We start from the raw sequence: 18,946 nt of genomic DNA, 5'->3' as shown, positions 1-18,946 counted from the left end.
CACAACATATCACAGCTAACAGTTATATTAATTCACTAATCATCCTCAATAAGAACTGACTAACTAATGATGAGTTTTGTGCTTTTTGCTGTAATAATTGTCAAACAAATCCTCATTGCTTTGTGTGTGCGTGTGTGTGTGTGTGTGTGTGTGTGTGTGTTTGTTTGTGTGGTGTGTATGTGTTTTTCACAGTAGGAGAAAGCAGGCTTACAGGATTCATTCCTGATTTTCATTGTGTACCTTGGAACTTGATCTTCTGATCTTCTCTGCTACCATCTCCATAAACCATACAACTTTTTTGAACTCATCAAATCACCCACACCACTGAGATATATATTTCATACCTCTCCCATAGTTATATTGTTCTACTCATCCAGTATGTGTTTTAGGCGTGTTGCAGTGTCTAACAGTCAGTTTAAACAATGAGTTAATGCCACTGAACAGAAAGCATGCCTTATTGATGCTTTAGCTGGCATTACTAGTACTTGGCATACTGTGATAACAGTGACCATTCTGGTTTGCATGTGGCCAATTGGTCATATTTTACTGTGCCATTGCCTGACATGTAGGTTTTAACAAGGGCCCAACATTAATATTAATGGTCAATTAAGCAAAACTGCTAACCCTACTGTTGTCCTGCATAGTGTTATGAAGAGGATGCCCTTATTTCTGTTCAGCGTTTCTGTAAGCAAGTCTCTTAAGTTTCTTTATATTATGAATGAACCAGACAGCAACTAAGTACAAAAGAAGAAGGTTGCGTTTTATGTATTTTTTTTAGTTTCATCAAAAAAATTAAAAATACAATTGTAATCTGGATATTTATAAAAATCACCCAAATATGCCTTCTTCTTTTTGTATTAATGTCTTACAAAGCAGTAACCTTTGATTCCAGTAATCCCACTGAACTACTAACAACAGACCATGAGTATGCATGTTTCCTTTAACCTTTGGTATAGGGCGCTGTTTGTTTCTGAAAATGACAGTAACGAAGTTGATATAACAAAAGAAACAGATGTCATTCATTCTTGATTTTCCTGCTTCTGACCAAACAGCAGACAGGAAGCAGACCCCTCTTCTTGTGGTGCTGGTGGCAATTTAGGCATCATTAGCAGTCAGTACATATTCCCGGAGTGTGGGAAATGGGAGTCTGGGTGCGAGCTTCAATTTAACTGCGCTATTAAAAATGCCTTAAATATAAGACAAATAAACAGAACTTTGTATCAAAATATATTGTTGTAAGTTTAGTTTTTTAGAAGTAGGAAATGTTTTTTTTTTATGTCAGAATTGCTATGTAGACTCATCAAGCTCTGCACGAAATAGTTTTCGTTTATATCTGTCATTTTTTATTTCTATTTGCTTTTATTGGCTTAAAAAGTAAACTTCACCAATATTTTAAGAGCTTATCATTTGCTGCTGATTTCCTCTCAGGGTTTCTTCGTAAGATGCAAGATTGTTTTGGATGATGCTTATTGATTCTGGAAGGAGGTCGCCCTTTGACCCTTGTCAGTGTGTATTTATAGTTTGATGCAACCCTGAAGTGCTCTTTATTGCAGCTGCTCCATCAGCCTTAAATCTGTTTTGCTCAGCAAATTTGTCATTTGTATGTACAGTATGTTTGCAGAAGGGATGTGGTTGGGAGATTTCCAGCCACCCCTGCATTGTTGGAGGAAGAGATTCTTGCAGTGGTGAAAGCTTTGACAGCTGTCAGGGGGGATGATGTAATCTTGGGCTACATGTTTTCTGTAGCAGTGGGAAAACAGAGCTCCAGAGAGTACATCTGGAATTTTCACAGAGTGTAATTTGACACCACCAGGCATGTTCAATCAATAGAGAAAGGGTCACAAACATGGAGATGGTAGAATGGATGGTGAGGAGGGAAGAGCGAAGATAAAATGTAGAGAAGAAAAAATATGAATGAACGATGATGAATGTTCTTGGGGGACAGAGAGATGGTCAAATGAATTAATGATTGAATGGAGGAGAGGAAACAGTGAAGAGGTTGTAGCTAATGATTTTAGGCATGCCAGAAAACTGACTGGAGGACCACCTGTGATTTTAAGCTCTAGCTGAAATATTTCAATAATCATTTCAAATCTCCTTATAATCATGATGTCCTCCCAAATAATTTTTGGGATAGAGATATAAAATATGACCAAATTTGAACACACATAAATGAGTAGGAAGTATAAGTTGGTAATGTCATCATTGACATTTTGATTTTGATTCAGTAATTAAAGCAAACACTGTTTACTCTGACCTAGTAATTACCCCCTAAACCTTGTAAGAACATTATGCACTTGTTATGAACCGATGGCGACACATTCTGTTCTAATTCCACAAAATACTATAACCTACCTTGTTATGGAGTTTTGATGAAAATTCTAACTGAAAGACTCACCTCCACTCCCCGGGCATCCTGTGACTCCACCGTGCGTCTCTCCTTCGTCCAATCAGCATCAGATCCGCATCTGTCTTCAATCAATCATCCTCCGAGGCTTCGCTTTTAAGAACCTCCAGTCATGGATTCCCAACACTTCAGCTGAGCTTCCACTTCAGTGTAAGAATATCTGACTACTAGTCTGACAATTTCACTGGCTCCGTTCAATTCCTCGTCGCGGATCCTCTCCCTCCTCCATCTTCTTCTGCGTGTAGGAGTGCTCGCTTAGCCTCCTGCCACGATCGCCCTTCTCCATCGTCCCAGCTCAGGGCGAACGGGTTTTCTCCGGGCTCTGACCTGGACGCAACTCAACTTGCTCAGCTTTCCGGGTTACTGCCTCACTCCAGTTCTTCTCCATCTCCACCGCCTCCTGCCTCCGCTGAAAAGCGCCTTCGGAAATCCGCAAACACCCCAGCCAAACGTTGCGGGGGCCGCCCTGCCTCCACTCTGCTCACCCAGCATCTCCAGGAACCAGTTGCTAACACTGCCACATCAGCACCTCTGCCTCTCACTGCCCTGCCTGACTCTCAGGTCGCTCCTCCCTTGGCATTCACCCTCGCCAACGCCCGGCCGGGCTCGTCTCTAGGTGGGATGTATTACTCCGTTTGTTGTTTTTCTGCTTTCCTCTTCCCCTCTACTTCCCTTTTTCATCCATACACCCACCAAGCGGTTTGTTTCACATTCCTCTCTTACATTCAAGCAGATCATACATCCCTATGCACGCAAATGTTTCGCCCAGGCTCCGCTCCAAGATCCTCCAGGGGCAGCTCATCAATCTCGTCTCCCTAATTATGCCTTCTCCCGAGGCTGACCACAGAATAGCTTCCTCCGGGGGCTTTTATCCAAGATGACACTGACGATGGCAGCCTCGGAGCTTCGCTCTTGCTTTGTTTTTGTATTTTGTGTGTTTTTATGTTTTTCAAGCCACAGTACTGTGGTCTCGGGCCACAGTTCTGTGGTCTCATTCAGTAGAGAGGATCTTCTCAACATCAGAGAGTCCTCTCTTGGGATTTTTTCACCATCTTTCATTGATCCGAGGTTCACTGAGCTCCTGGCAAGCGAAGCTGCTGTACTATGCAGGATACTGCGCCGAAAACGCCAGAGAGGAAAGCGTGCTGGCGCGCTGGTAAAGCTCCGCAAAAGAGGACTTCGCACACCTTCAATCCACCTGGCAAATGTCCGCTCTCTAAGCAACAAGATGGACGAGCTGCTTCTTCTCACCGGTAAAAACACAGACCTCCGCAGATCAGCGGTTCTCTGCTTCACTGAGACATGGCTGAGTGGAAACATCCCGGACCGTGCACTGCTGTTGCCAAACTTCCAGCTGTTCAGAGCGGATCACAGCGTGGAGCTATCGGGGAAGACGCGAGGAGGCGGAATCTGCTTGGTGTAGAGACGTAAAAGTGCTGGGGAAAACATGTAGTCCTGATCTGGAGACATTTTCCATAAACTACAAACCGTTTTATTCACCAAGAGAGTTTTCCTCGTTTATAATAATCAGCTCATATTTTCCACCGCATGGCTGCACTTCTGCCGCGGAAAAACATCTTGCTGAGCTGATTACAGACGTGGAGAAAAAATAGACTGACTTTTTCATCATAATACTGGGAAATTTTAACAGAGCTAACCTCTCTAATGAGCTTCCTAAATACAGACAGCATATTAAGTGTCCCACCAGAGACAAAAACACACTAGACCATTGTTACACAGCTCTAAAGGACTCATATCATGCTGTTACCAGGGCTGACCTGGGTTTTTCGGATCATTGTCTTATCCATCTCATCCCAACCTACAGACAGAGACTAAGAGCTTCCAAACCCACGGTTCACACTGTTAAGAAGTGGACTGAGGAATCTAAGCAGATGCTACAGGCCTGCTTTGAATGCACAGACTGGACTGTCTTTGAAACCTCAGCCACTGACTTAAACCAACTAACTGATGTGGTGACATCATACATCAGTTTCTGTGAGGACATGTGTGTGCAGACCAAGACATTCTGCACCTTTGGGAATAACAAGCCATGGTTTACTCCGCATCTCAGGAATCTGTGCAAGGATAAGATAGAAGCTCACAGCAGTGGAGATTGGGTGCAGTACAAGCAGGCCAGGAACAAACTAACAAAGGAGATCAAAGCAGCCAAGAAAAGCTACAGTGAGAAGCTGGAAAACAGCCTTTCTACTGGTGACACTTCAGCTGTATGGACTGGTCTGAGAAACCTGACTGCCTACAGGAGCCCCCCCACCCTTCCTGAACAGAGTCCTCGCCTGGCCAACCATCTGAATGGCTTCTACTGCAGACATGACAAAAAGCCATTCACACCTCAAACCATCTCCTCCACATCCCATTCAGGAACAAATTCCTCCCATAAAGTAACCAACCCCCTACCTTCAGATCCTCTGCCTGCACTAAAAATCTCCGAGGAAGATGTAAACAGATTCTTTCAGCGCATGAAAACAAAGGAAGCTGGAGGACCTGATAACATCTCCCCATCATGCCTGAAAGCCTGTGCAAATCAACTCGCTCCGATCTTCACCCGGATCTTCAACAAATCTCTGGAGAAGTGTGAGGTCCCCTCCTGCCTCAAACGATCCACCATCATCCCAGTGACCAAGAAACCATCCTAGGATTAAATGACTACAGGCCTGTAGCCCTGACGTCTGTGGTCATTAAATCCTTTGAGCGGCTGGTGTTGAAGCACCTGAAAGACATCACAGACCCCCTGCTGGACCCCCTGCAGTTTGCTTACCGAGCAAACAGGTCGGCAGATGATGCTGTTAACTTAGGTCTACACTTCATCCTGCAACACCTCGACCACCCAGGGACGTACGCCTGGATCCTGTTTGTACACTTCATCTCGGCCTTCAACACCATCATACCAGACATCCTCCACCAGAAGCTCACCCAGCTCAACGTCCCAGCCTCTACCTGTCAGTGGATCAACAGCTTCCTGACGGACAGACAGCAGCAGGTGAGATTGGGGAGCATCTTCTCCCGAACCAGATCAATAAGTACTGGTGCCCCCCAGGGGTGTGTTGTATCCCCACTCCTCTTCTCCCTGTACACAAATGACTGCACCTCCTTAAGTTTGCAGATGACACCACTGTCATTGGACTGATCCAGGATGGTGATGAGTCTGCATACAGACAGCAAGTGGATCGGCTGGTACACTGGTGCGGTCAGAACTACCTGGAACTCAACCCACTCAAGACTGTGGAAATGGTGGTGGACTTTCGGGGAACACCACCCCCGCATACACCCCCCTCACCATCCTCAATAACACTGTATCGGCTGTGGACCACTTCAGGTTCCTAGGAACCACCATCTCTGAGGACCTTAGATGGTCTTCACACATAGACACTGTTCGAAAGAAGGCCCAGCAGAGACTGTACTTCATGAGGCAACTCAAGAACTTCAACCTTCCACAGGAGCTGTTGGTCATCTTCTACACTGCCATCATTCAGTCTGTCTTGTCTTCATCCATCTCAGTGTGGTTTGGCTCATCCACAAAACAGGACAGGTGCAGACTGCAATGAATAATCAGGACTGCAGAGAAAATCATCAGGGCTGACCATCCCTCCATCCAGGACCTATACAGGTCTAGGGTCAGGAAAAGAGCTGCCAAAACCTCTGCAGACCCCACACAACCTGCACATAAACTGTTCAGAGCGTTACCTTCATGCCACCGCTACAGAGCACTGTTCACTAAAACCAGCCGCCACAGAGACAGTTTCTTCCCCCAGGCTGTTTCTCGGTTGAACATTCAATAGAGTACAAAACAACAGCATACCGATGTTGCAAATGCACCTTTTTATTTATATATGTGTATATTGTATATTGTAAATATGTATATTCTGTAATGCAAAAACAAAACCAAAGAGCAAAGTGTACCGGAGTCAAATTCCTTGTTTGCATGTACAAACTTGGCAATAAAGCTTATTCTGATTCTTACAGCCGTGTTTAAATCCTCCAATCCTCGCCTCTCTAAGGATCTCTCCTTTGGCGAGTTTGTGGCGGCTTTTAGCATTTTTAGGGATGTTATTGTTTCACCTACCCCAAGCTCGAGTGGAGCTGGACTACTATTTATCTCTTGTTTCTGCCCTCCACCTTAGATACGGCCGCTCCCTCTTCTACCAGTACCATAAAGCTTTCTCTCATAAAACCGCATCCATTCTCGCTCAATCGGGCATCTGCTTGGACTGGTCCATCCTGGATACGGAAATTCTCATCATGCTCACCCAAGCCGCTGCCTGTTTTATCTGTGGCTCAGTTGGCTATCAGAGCTCCCTTTGCCCTTCTATCCTCTTCTCCTCTTGGGTTTCCTCCTGCCACCAACCCTCACCTTCTTCAAGTTCTCGGTTTCACGTTCGCCGGAAGAAGAATCGAGGTTCATAATAATCAACCTATCTGAAATAATCTCAATGAAGGTATCTGCACTTTCTCTTCCTGTTCTTTTCTTCATATTTGCAGCTTTTGCAAGAATGTCCATCCTAAGTCCGTCTGCCTCCGCCGTTCATCTCTCCTCAAACCACGTTGTGGTTCCAAAAACTGATTTCCAGTCACCTTTCTACTCCTGTTAATGTCTCAAAACTATCCCTCCTTCTTCAATCCCACCCAGGCCGCGCTTTCGCAGACTTCCTTGTCACTGGCCTTTCGCAGGGCTTTCTCATAGGCGTTCCTCCTTCTCTAACTTCCACGCTTGTCTGTGCTAACCTTCAGTCTGTGCTTCGTGAACCCGAGGTTGTGGAGCAACTTCTTTTTAAAGAAGTCTCTAAGGGCTACATGGTAGGACCTTTTAAATCCCCCCTTTTCCCCTCCTTTTGTGTTAGCCCCCTGGGAATCGCCACCAGGAAATATTTGGGCAAGAAACGACCATAATCGACCTTTCCAGCACGAAACATTCTTCTCATTGCCTCTGCGGCAATGCTTCTGTTTCTTGATGCCTCCGCGGCAATTCATTCATTTTCAATACCTCCGGCAATTCATGCATCCCTCTTCATGCCTCCACAGCATGATTTCATTCTCTCAGCCTCTGCGGCTGTCTTTTCCTCCTTCTAACTGCCTTTGCGGCACGTTTTATCATTTTCTTTCCTCTGCATTCTCAGCTCTTATTCCCAGGGCCTTCACCGTTAAATCAACCATCTAGTATCTCAAACATTCTAACCTCCCTCTCTCCTCAACAGGTCCAATCCTTCCCTCTCTACGTCCTATCAGGCTGGACTCTTCCTCTCTCCTTCCTCATCCTTTCCATTCCAGCCTCGGCCCTTTTCGGGCGAGGACACATCTGATACTAAGCCTAAGACGTTCATTCAAGCTCATGTCATTCTCAGCATTCATGTCTTCCTCCGGGGTCCGAGCACCAAAGATATAAACTTTATCAATAAACATCTCTAATCACCATCTTTGTGTTTCTTATTGTGAGTCTTTTCAGGGTAAAATGGAGTTTTGATGAAAATTCAAACTGAAAGACTCACCTCCACCCCCCGGGCGTCCTATGACTCCATTGTGCGTCTCTCCTCCGTCCAATCAGCATCAGATCCGCATGTGATTCAATCAATCATCCTCTGAGGCTTCGCTTTTAAGGACCTCCAATCATAGATTTCCCGCTCTTCAGCTGAACTTCAACCCTCCTCCGCACCACCTCTACCATCTCCCTTCCATACTCCTCCCAGCTCCCTTACCTTCTTAGGCCTTCACTTCACCACCAGTATCAGATCCCAAGGGGGGAAGACTCATCTAATACTAAGCCTAAGCCGTTCATGCAAGCTCATGTCATTCTCAGCATTCATGTCTTCCTCTGGGGCCCGAGTGCCAAAGATATAAACTTTATCAATAAACATCTCTAATCACCATCTATGTGTTTCTTATTGTGAGTTCTATTCAGGTTCAAATACCTTTTTAACAGCTGGATTTGTTTTGTTTTACGATAGGGAAAAGTGTAGGAGCCATCTTTCAGCCACCTGACTGGCACAGCAACATGTGGGAGAGGGGCAGCACTGCCCTAGTTTATGCTCCATTAATATGGAAAGTCAACTCCAGCACTTTTTTTGGCATCTCACTAAAAGACCTTCCTTCAAGTCTTACAAAGGTTATGGTGTAAATATGAGTTCTTTTGCCTTTTTTGCCTCGTGAACTGCCTTCACCATTGGTTAAAATGAACAATTACCCTTTTTGGAAATGGGTGACAAACAACAATGGTGCAATTTAACAGGCACCGTCAAAAGGCTAGTGCTTGTAGGTTGATGACTGAGTAATGGTAAATGCAGACAACCCACAGATCCATGTTGTTTCTAAATGCCTACTGTGTAAAAACACAGGCAACACCAGCTTCTGCTGCTTTGGTAATGGTTTTCTGCTGTGTGGAACAGAGAGAACTTTACAGAGCTGCTGCTGCTGTTTCCACTCATATGTCAGCTTGGGTTATTTATCCCATCCTCCTCTGCTTGGAGACATTTGCTCTAAAACTCAGAATTCAGCCCCTTGTTCACGAGTGCATACAAAGACTCGAACACACCCACGTTTGTAACCCCTCGTGTCCACTGCACACCCACGCACTGTGAATTTGCCAGAATGCAGAGTCTGACCTGAAATCCACATGAGAAAATTAAGTCAATATGAAGAGAACTAAAACCTATAAAACTTAGCATAATCATTCCCAGAGTGATTACACCAGAAAGTATTAACACCAATGAAAAAAAAAAATCATTAAACTGTATAGTGGAGAAAAACTTTGGAAAGTATGGGAACAAGGATAAGCAGGGTAGAAAACAATAAAGATAAAAGAATAAAGGAGGAAATATTTCAATTTCATAAGGCTGGAAGCTGCCCCTAGCCATGCCAGAAATCTCTCCCTTGCCAGGACTGTCTGTTGTTAAATGCCAGCAGAAGGTGCAGAGTAGATCCAGGTCCCACCCTAGTCCCTTCTAACCTTACTCTTTCATGTTGTCCTTTTTGTGAAGTGATTTAGATATTTGACCCACTTTAATTGCAATCCCTTTAACTGTTTTGGATTATGCTTACTCACACCTTCCATCCCACCTTAATTAAGGTTGAGTTTCAGGGATGTGGGTCACTTTGCTTCCCAAAGGTGCTGATTTGTGTTAAGCTTTAAAGCTGTTTATAGCTGGTTTGAGATGCTCAAATGAGCAGGTGTCAGTTGGATGTGTGTTTTTGCTGTGACTGATTCAGGCTTTGAAGCCTACGGGTGCTGAGCTGGGTGACTTTTATGACCGGTGCTAAGTCTAACAGGTGCTGACCTGTGCTGATCATATGTGACTTTGGCTGCAAGGCTTGATGTACAGGGGTTGGACAATGAAACTGAAACACCTGGTTTTAGACCACAATAATTTATTAGTATGGTGTACGGCCTCCTTTTGCGGCCAATACAGCGTCAATTCGTCTTGGGAATGACATATACAAGTCCTGCACAGTGGTCAGAGGTATTTTAAGCCATTCTTCTTGCAGGATAGTGGCCAGGTCACTATGTGATACTGGTGGAGGAAAACGTTTCCTGACTCGCTCCTCCAAAACACCCCAAAGTGGCTCAATAATATTTAGATCTGGTGACTGTGCAGGCCATGGGAGATGTTCAACTTCACTTTCATGTTCATCAAACCAATCTTTCACCAGTCTTGCTGTGTGTATTGGTGCATTGTCATCCTGATACACGGCACCGCCTTCAGGATACAATGTTTGAACCATTGGATGCACATGGTCCTCAAGAATGGTTCGGTAGTCCTTGGCAGTGATGCGTCCATCTAGCACAAGTATTGGGCCAAGAGAATGCCATGATATGGCAGCCCAAACCATCACTGATGGTTTGGGCTTCAAAGAGAGAAGCCCACTTATTGGATTATTTGGCAGGGGTTAGAATAGCCCTTAACAAAAGCTGGTTTTAATTTGATTGGACATAGTCAGATGATACCAAGGACAGAAAAATTAAAAAGACAGGTACCTTAAGTGTGCCAGTCAACTAAGGACATTTTTGCTATAATTTACTTTTTAGGACAGCTTGACTCTGATCTAAATGAAAAAAGACCTGACTGGCCTTGGGTTATTTTAAATTAGCTAAATTAGCTGTGTTTCTTGCAATATCCATGTCTGTATATGTGTGCCTGTAGAGTTTAGAGGATCTCTGTAATTAAGTTGTTAGGGACAGGAAATGGAGCTTCTCTGGGAGAGAGTCATAGAGGAAGAGCAGATTGGATGGAGGGTAGAAACAGTGGAGATAATTTATCTTGGCAGAGATTCCTTCATGTGACTCTGCAGGACTCTTCTTAATAACCAGGACTGAGGAAGTGCAATATTATATGAAATCGTTGTGATTGAGATCTGCATATGAATGGTGGCAACGTTTTTCTAACCTTTCTGTTTGTAAGTGAGAGAGGCTGTATTACAGTAATTGCATATAATTTAGGCCCCTGAGTCTCCTTGTACTATGAACTCTATGCATGCATTTGTGTTTGGCTCATTCTCCCTGTCTGTTTTCAACAAGCTATATCTTTTTCACCTGAAGAACTGAGTATACTATATTCACTGATATGGGGTTTAAACGAAAATTCAGAATAAAAGACTCTCCCTCACCGTCTCCGCCGTCCAATGACGCCTCTGTGCCTTCCAATCAGCATCCTATCCACCTGATTCATCATCCAATCACCTTTGGACACCCTGTTTTTAAAGGACCTTCAGCTGTGTTCCTCCTCGCTTGTCAGCTGAGCTCATCCCTCCTCCACCCCACCTCCACCATCTTCCTCCACATCTATTATGGCTTCCTCGCTCCCTGGCTGCCAATCCACCACCAGTGTTGGATCAGGGGGAAGACACCTCTAAATTTAAGCCTTACAAATGATCATATCATTCTCAGCATTCATGTCTTCCTCCGAGGTCCGAGCGCCAAATATGTAATTTTGTAATTCCTCATCATTAAAACTTTTCTAATTGCAAACCCTCTCTCTGTGAGTCTTTTCAGATTGAAATTAATTTTAAACAGTGATCAAAATGTATTAATTGTCACATTTGGCTATGAAAATCCAGAATACGTTTGGACATTTCTTTGACATGAATGGATCACTGTAGTTTTTTCACTGAAGATTCTGAAGATCACCAGTTTATCTTAAATTATATCCTAAAGATAAATTTGGATGTCTGAGCCAAGTTTAGCTACAATCAAAACATGCTACAGTCACATGGCCTACTCACCATAAAGTTAAGCTTGTTCTCTGTTGGACCTCACCACTAAAAATAAACTTGTGACAAGGATCTGCACTAGTGGACTTCGACTGATGGAGTCCACCAGTGCCGATCCTTCTCACCAGACCCATTTGTGATCTTCATTGAAAGGATTCTTGGCATTGTCACAGACATGAAGGTGTGTAGTTTGGGAACCTTAGTGTCTCATCATTGTTTTCTGCAGATGATGGTTCTGTGGAGTGGACTGTATCTTAGTGCGAATATGTAAGCTTTGGTGGTTAAGAAATCTATTTAAGATGCCCACTTTTGAAAGTTTTCTATCATGTTACACTTGGAGGAGACCTTGTGGCAGACCTAGAACTTGCCCATTCCAGAATAAAGTGGTGAATCAACTGACCAAATGATCACCATTATCACGCTTCAAACTGCTGAAAGATCTATAATTACCTTGGTCCAGACATCACATCATACTTTTCTGCAGTGTTTGGGTCAAAAGAACAACAAAGGATCCCTATCAAAAGACAAACAGTGTCTTGTGTTTGTGTCTCCATCCATGTGGTTCATGTTTACATGTTCTACTTGTAATCCCTCTGTTCCTTCACATCTTCTTGCTTCTTCACAAGTCTCATAATTTAATCAGTTATTCTGGAGGAATTCACTGGCACATTAAGTATAAAGAGTGTCATTGTAGCAGAGGCCCAAATAGACATGGAGGGATTTATATAGAGCCTCTGTGATATGTTCAGACGGAGCCAGACAGAGAAGGGTGCAGAGAATAAGTCATTGTCCCGCAAGTCCAGCTGAACTCTGACCAATGTGCTTCACTCTGGTGTATGAAATTCCCCCAGCGTCCTCCAGAATGATTCAATGTGGACATATGTATATTTGTGTGGCTTTTATCCTTATGGTTGTTATCTCACCATTTTGTTTGCTACCATGTCTAAATGTCCTGGACATCTAGATTTTTAAAATTACTTCAAGATAATATTTTTCTTGTTTGTTTTCATTTCCGACTTGCATCTTGAGTAATTTAGAAACATGTCCCATTAATGTTTATTGCTCTCTGAAAGGAAGACACTCATGTGCCCTTCTCCTGTTCCTGGATTCCAGTCAGTTTATTTTATATAAACTCACTCTAGAGAGCTCTGCAGTAGACTGAAATAACTAATTTTGTCCTTCAGCTTTAAACTGCCTTATTGCATTTGACCTTTTGTCTTCTTCTGTTTTGTCCTCGCAGTGCTGCTGACTTGTGTGTTGTCCTTCAACGTGGACCAGAAGAATAGCTTGTCCTTTAGCGGCCCGTTGGATGACATGTTTGGCTACACTGTCCAGCAGTTTGAGAACAGCGAAGGGAAATGGTAAGCTTCGTTTTGGATAACCTTTTCTCCTGTCCAACTTATATTCAGTGTTCAGACAAACTCAGTACATGCAACTCTGAATGTCTTCATCTCCTTGTTAGGAGCATAATAATAATTTCCTCATGAAGAACATTAAATAAAGGGCATTGCCTTGGGTATCTGGTTAAGATTTGCTGCTCTCACAAGACTCTTCCACACATTCTCTATGCAATAAATCAAACGAGTCTGAACGAGAAACCTCTTCGGCTAATATAGCCTTGCTAAGACCACTTTCACAAGCTAACATGATTTCCTGTTTTCTCAGTGAATTGTCTGTGACATGCATTAGGTAAAATACAACAGGATCAAAGTAGTAAAGCCATGCTATTTATAGATTGGCTTTGTTTCTGTAGGGAAAAGGAGCACATTTAGTTATGTTAAAAAGTTTGGACAACCTATGCCAGCCTGTGTGTTTTTCTAACATTTTTAGACACATTGAAATTTAATATAAATTTTAACAATTCTGAAAAAGACCTTTACATTCTTTCTGTAAAATGTAATACAAAATACTATGTATTGTGAGCAATGAATTAGAAAAACCCCCAGAGCATTATGTGAGAGTGAAAAACATTGTGAGATTAAAAGAGCTGTCTGAGGCCCTTAGAAACAAGGTTCAAGTCTGATAAGGGATATAAAGAGGTCTCAAAAGAATTTGAAGTCAGCCATTCAATTGTATGGCAAATATTCTTCAAGTGGAAGACTTTAAAACAACTACCAACATGCCCAGGTCTGGCTGTCTATGTAAATTCACCCTGAAAGCAGACTGCAAGATGCTGAAAGACGCCTCCTAAAACCCTTAAAATACCAGCAGAGGATGTTCTGTTGATCTCAAAAAGCAAGCTTGAATCTGAAGGGAAAGATATTGACTCTGCAGAAGGTTGGTAACTTCTAATCTACAATACTGTTCACTTGTGGCCTTGGAAGTGATTTAGAACACCTGGTTTTAATGATCGAATAGATGGCCCGATACTTTTTGCAATAATGTACTTTTGAAAAAAGAACAGGTATGTTTTATCTTTTATATTGTTAGTTTCTTTGTGGGGCTTTAATTGTATGGAGTGATATATTTGTAGCCTTAAAAACTATTTACAATTTTTAAATACTATTAAATACTTATGCTTGTTACTCTGTTATTGTTGTATTGTTTTAAATCCTGTAAAATGATTCATGTTTGAGAAACTAAAAGGGATCAGCACAAAATGATCTGAGACAACATACTGTATTATTTCATCTGAAAAATTCCTTAGTTTAAATTATTTAAACTCTGGAACATTTAAGGATGTAAAACACTGTCCTTAATGTGTAAAAATAATTGACAGGGGGCACACCAGCTGCTGCTGTAATAGTGATTCTTTTTTTTTATTGGCTGAAACTGTAAACTGCTCACTAGAGTATCTTCACAACCAGCCTGTAAATACACCAAAACCAAGCATTCCTGATCGCCTGCTAAATTAACCTGTGAACACACTTTTAAAACCTTGTTAATACTCATTAGAGTGTTGTAAATGACTCGTTTCTATATCTCGTCTTTAGTTACAATCTATAATGGTTCATTTTGCTTCTCTCCAACCTGTTGCAAAGCCACATCTGATTCATGTTCAGATTTGTTGTACCTAGTGCTGTTGTGCAACATCTAGCTTGACAAAGCTAATGCAATATAAGTTACTCCAATTCACTTAATGCTAATCTGTGGAGTCAGCTGTGACTGTAACCATCATATTTTGGTTCTAAACCACGGGAGAGTAATCAGCCAAAGTCCAAAGTGAAAAGAAGCTGAACCTGAGAGAAAAAGCAGGAAAAAACAGACCAGAGTGAGAGACTCCGGATGATTGAGAAGATAACTGCAAACATTTGGAAGAATACTGTATTTAACAAACTTCACAATCACATGGTGATTTAACACAAATATTGCCAGGACTGGGAGGTGACTAACTAGCTGCAGATGCATCCACCAGCTCTCCACCCTTAGTGGTCTTAAAAACTAAATCATCTGCACAAATAAAGTAACTCAGTTCACTGCAGCTTCGGTTCACCATAGGTTTCATATTGTTCACGAGTGTTGCAATAAATCTTAGGAAAATGTTGCATTGTTGTTAAGTCAACCAACAATATTGCAGGAAAATGTCTGCCTTTGCATAAACTTGTTTTGCATGTTTGTGGAGAAAAGTCAAAGGAACCATAGCTACAGAAAAACATCCTAATCTGACCCAAAAGATTGTCTGAAGCATTTAGAAATGTCCATTTTGATGTCATATTTATTTGCTTGACATGTGTAAACAGGTGGACTAAAAGAATACCTGTGGAGCGGCGTAAATCATTATCTCATAGTGTTTCTCGCAAGCAGCTGATGCCAGTTTAAGTCCCTGCGCTCGGTTCCGCGTTGTAAATGACCCCATTAGAGTTGAGGAATGTTAATAAGCCTAAGTGTTCAGAGGAGGCAGATGACCGCCTGTTTTTAGCATCAGTTTACTGGCAGGGTGGCAGGATTTCATGTAACACACACATGGATGGTTGACACAGTTGGGCACGCTGACCATAAATGCCTAAAACAGGCCCACAAAAAAAGCAACACCTCTCCATTCAGCAAACAGCTGCAACATTATAACTTAATTAAGTGTGGTGAAAATTAAATAGAATAATTTTTTTTTATTGTTAGCTTAATGTGATAATAAAGTTAATTAACATAAGCCACATAGACTAATCATGATAAGCTCTAACAATTTTCCCAGTCAATCCAACCATATTGTTTATGGTTAATTTAACAATAAAAGTATAATTAATCCTGATTTAAACTGTTGTTCATAGCGTTGGACCTTACAGTCACTCCTGCCAACCTGCCAACTCTTAACTGCTGTTCTAGAACGTGTGTTCTGCTTGTTATCATAATTATAAGAAACATAATTTTTTTCTGTAGGTTTTGGCTGCAGTTTTACACATCCAGCAGTCTAAACCATTCTTTTCCTTTCCTCAGGGTTCTAATTGGATCGCCGCATTCGGGCCAGCCAGCTAAAAGGACGGGAGACGTTTACAAATGTCCTGTTGGAACGGGGGACAACAAATGCGTCAAGCTGGAGCTGCCAAGTAAAAATAAAATCTTTGTGTGTTTAGGATAGGTATGGGCCAATTTCCAGTAGGTTTTCAATTCAATTCAGTTTAAATCAATTCAATTCAAAAATACTTTATTCATCCCAAAGGGAAATTAAATGCTGCTGTAGCTCATATCAAATGAAAAGCATCGGAGCCACTCCAACCTGCTGTCGCCTTGAGGGGCACAATTCCAGAACATGATAAAACATAAAAATTTCAATCACACTTTTTAAGTTTAAAGTTTGAATGAAATGCCAGAGAAAGAGCTGTAATGAGTTAAGGTTTTCTCTGGGGGATAGACTAACCCATCTCTGCCCCCTCCTCCCCCTATTGATGTGCACTGCTGATCAGGTGGCTGAAAGAAGCCTGTCAAAATTCTATCTTGCTCACAGGACAGAAAATTTTTTTGTTTATATTTCACGTACACTAAAAGCATGCAGAAACTAAAGAACAGCCACGCATAACTATTTGTTAAAGTAACAATTTAAAAACCCACTGTTGACAAGCTACAAATATTCTGTACATTAAATGAAATCAAATTTAACTAGTGTTTTCTGTATGCTGTTGTTGATGTAAATGTAAATATAGATCTTTTCCAGTCATATCAACCACTCGAAGCGTTTTACACTAGAGCCAAATTCACACAATTGCACTCACAAACGTGGACACTTTCACACACCACTACAGATCGGTCGGCAACTTCAGGTTAAGTGCCTTGCCCAGGGGCTTATTGACATGTGACAGGAGGAAGTTGGAATCCAACCCACAAATTTCGGATTGCAGGACAACTACTCTTCCCACTGAGCCACAGTCGCCTCAAGTGCATGTGTAAAATCGAAATAATTTTGATACTAAATGTTATAGATACAACTATTATCAGCATATTCACATATATATATATTTCTTTTTTTAAATCTAAATTAAAGTGTAAAAACTAGGGATATACAGATCAGGATTGTTACACTGATACTAACTGATAACCGAATCAGCTCTGCTGTTCATATTTGCACCAATGTGCTATGCATTGAGGTTATACTGTGGGATTGAAGTGCTAGGTTACTCAGTGCAGTCTGTGTATTTTCTTGCAGCTGACAAACAAACTTTAGGTGCTTTACCGGCACCTATTGAGCTGGAGTCTGTGCACCAGTGGTAACAGTGAGCTAGAAATAAGGGAACTGTCCAGCTGCACTACACAGACCACAGGACAAAGTACAAAAAGCAGGTCACATGATAGACAAAAGTTGAACATTGTTGTAAAGAATAAAAAACAAATTATTAATGAAAACTAAAATTTCTTAGCTTACAGAATTATGTGGACTCTTTGTAACACAATTTTGGACATGATTACAGCAACAGCAACATGATTACAGCAACTAGCTATGTAAGCTGCAGCTGCATGGCTTGCAGGGTGTGCGGCTGACATAGTTCACAGATAGTACAACAACGACCGCTAGCAAGACTTGCATACAGTCAGGGAGACCAATACTTTTTGTTTAAGATTGTTTCGATTGGGATCCAGATCAGATCTTAAGTAATTTATCAAGTTCCCCATCAAGACTTTCCAGGTAGGCAAAGGGAAACTGCGGTGTATTTACATAAAGTTGTTGTACTTTGGAAATCTCATACTGGCCCATGCATAGTTACATTGCATGTTCAGACTGGTTATATTGAAGTTAAGGTTATAGCAAGATTTGTTATAAGCTTGGATATTTCATACTATATGAAAAAAGCTGTTGAAAGTAAAAAGAAAAGATCTTTAATACACCTTTATGTTTTCTCAGTACGTTTATAGCATAGTAGTTTATAAATGTGTGGCTTTAATAGTGAAGTTATTTTTAGGAATAATAAATTAAAAGCTTGCAGTTAAAAAATTGCATTTGAACCTTTTGGGTCTGCTCTACATGGTGAGACATGATAACCATAGATATGCTGCTAAATAGATTAGAAGTTAGTTTCTTCTCAAATGCTAAGTACATTAGAGACAATACAAATTATTGTGTTGTTAAAGTAATCTCCGGTACATGGGGGTGTCTACAATTCTGAAAAAAGCTTTAGGAGCCAAATAGCATTTAAATAAAAAAAAGAACACAACTCAAACTATAAACAAACATGAGCTTCAGGGCTGTGTCCTGTTTCCAGTCTTTATCCTTTGTTCATCAAATAACATCCATTACTTCCTACGTTGAAATCATATGTACCAAATCTATAAAACAAAGATTTATTGAATGCAGTAATGTTTGTATGTAATTAATGCAAAGGTCATTAATCTACTGACAACCATGAAATATGATATTTTGATACAGACTGTTTAGAATAATTGCTTATCTAATTGGGTCTTGGCTGGAGGATGTTGCTCCATGTGAACAGGAAGACAGATGATAAACAAGGTTTTAATGTTTCATCCTTGCAATTTATCCTAATTACACAGATAGACAAAACATATCTGCTATTCAGCACGCAACAAACCCTTTGCAAGTTGTCTATCCTTGAGTTGACATAACAACGAAAAGAGGATTTACACAGCAGATATGCAGCCCTCAGGTCAGGAATGAATGCTACGGCTGGTAGTGCTAGGGCTGCTCCTGGTCACAATCGGCTTCCTCCATAGGGTGCCTGGCTCATCCTTAGAGACAGGGTGAGGAGCAGCACATTGAAATGAGTCACTGAAGTGGCTCAGGTCTCTGATTAGACAATTTTCTTTGCTTTTGAGGTCTTTCTAGAATGTTCCACTGGGAGGAGACTCGGACCGACTCTTCTATACCCCTTTTGGAAGGAAAAGGTCTTGGGATACTCCATGTCTGGAAGTATGTCATTGAGGATAGGGATCTCTGGGTTTCAC

At 41.7% G+C, this 18,946-nt stretch overlaps 1 protein-coding gene across 2 annotated transcripts in view; it reads left to right on the top strand.

Annotated features, from left to right (window-relative positions):
- itga1 (integrin, alpha 1) overlaps window positions 1-18,946 on the top strand; it is a 78,159-nt gene that overhangs the window by 18,919 nt on the left and 40,294 nt on the right. Inside the window, exons 2-3 of one of the 2 annotated variants that reach the window (XM_047372959.1) lie at window positions 12,861-12,981; window positions 15,992-16,101. In XM_047372959.1, coding sequence (XP_047228915.1) covers window positions 12,861-12,981; window positions 15,992-16,101 — 231 coding nt within the window. Of the gene's footprint in view, window positions 1-12,860; window positions 12,982-15,991; window positions 16,102-18,886; window positions 18,912-18,946 lie in introns of those variants that run through there. The other variant, XM_047372960.1, reaches the window with a different exon arrangement.

Source organism: Girardinichthys multiradiatus, chromosome 8 (genome assembly GCF_021462225.1).
Source record: "Girardinichthys multiradiatus isolate DD_20200921_A chromosome 8, DD_fGirMul_XY1, whole genome shotgun sequence".
Classification (NCBI taxonomy): domain Eukaryota; kingdom Metazoa; phylum Chordata; class Actinopteri; order Cyprinodontiformes; family Goodeidae; genus Girardinichthys; species Girardinichthys multiradiatus.
The sequence above is the reverse complement of the archived record's forward strand: the minus strand, read 5'-3'. Positions and strand labels throughout refer to the sequence as shown.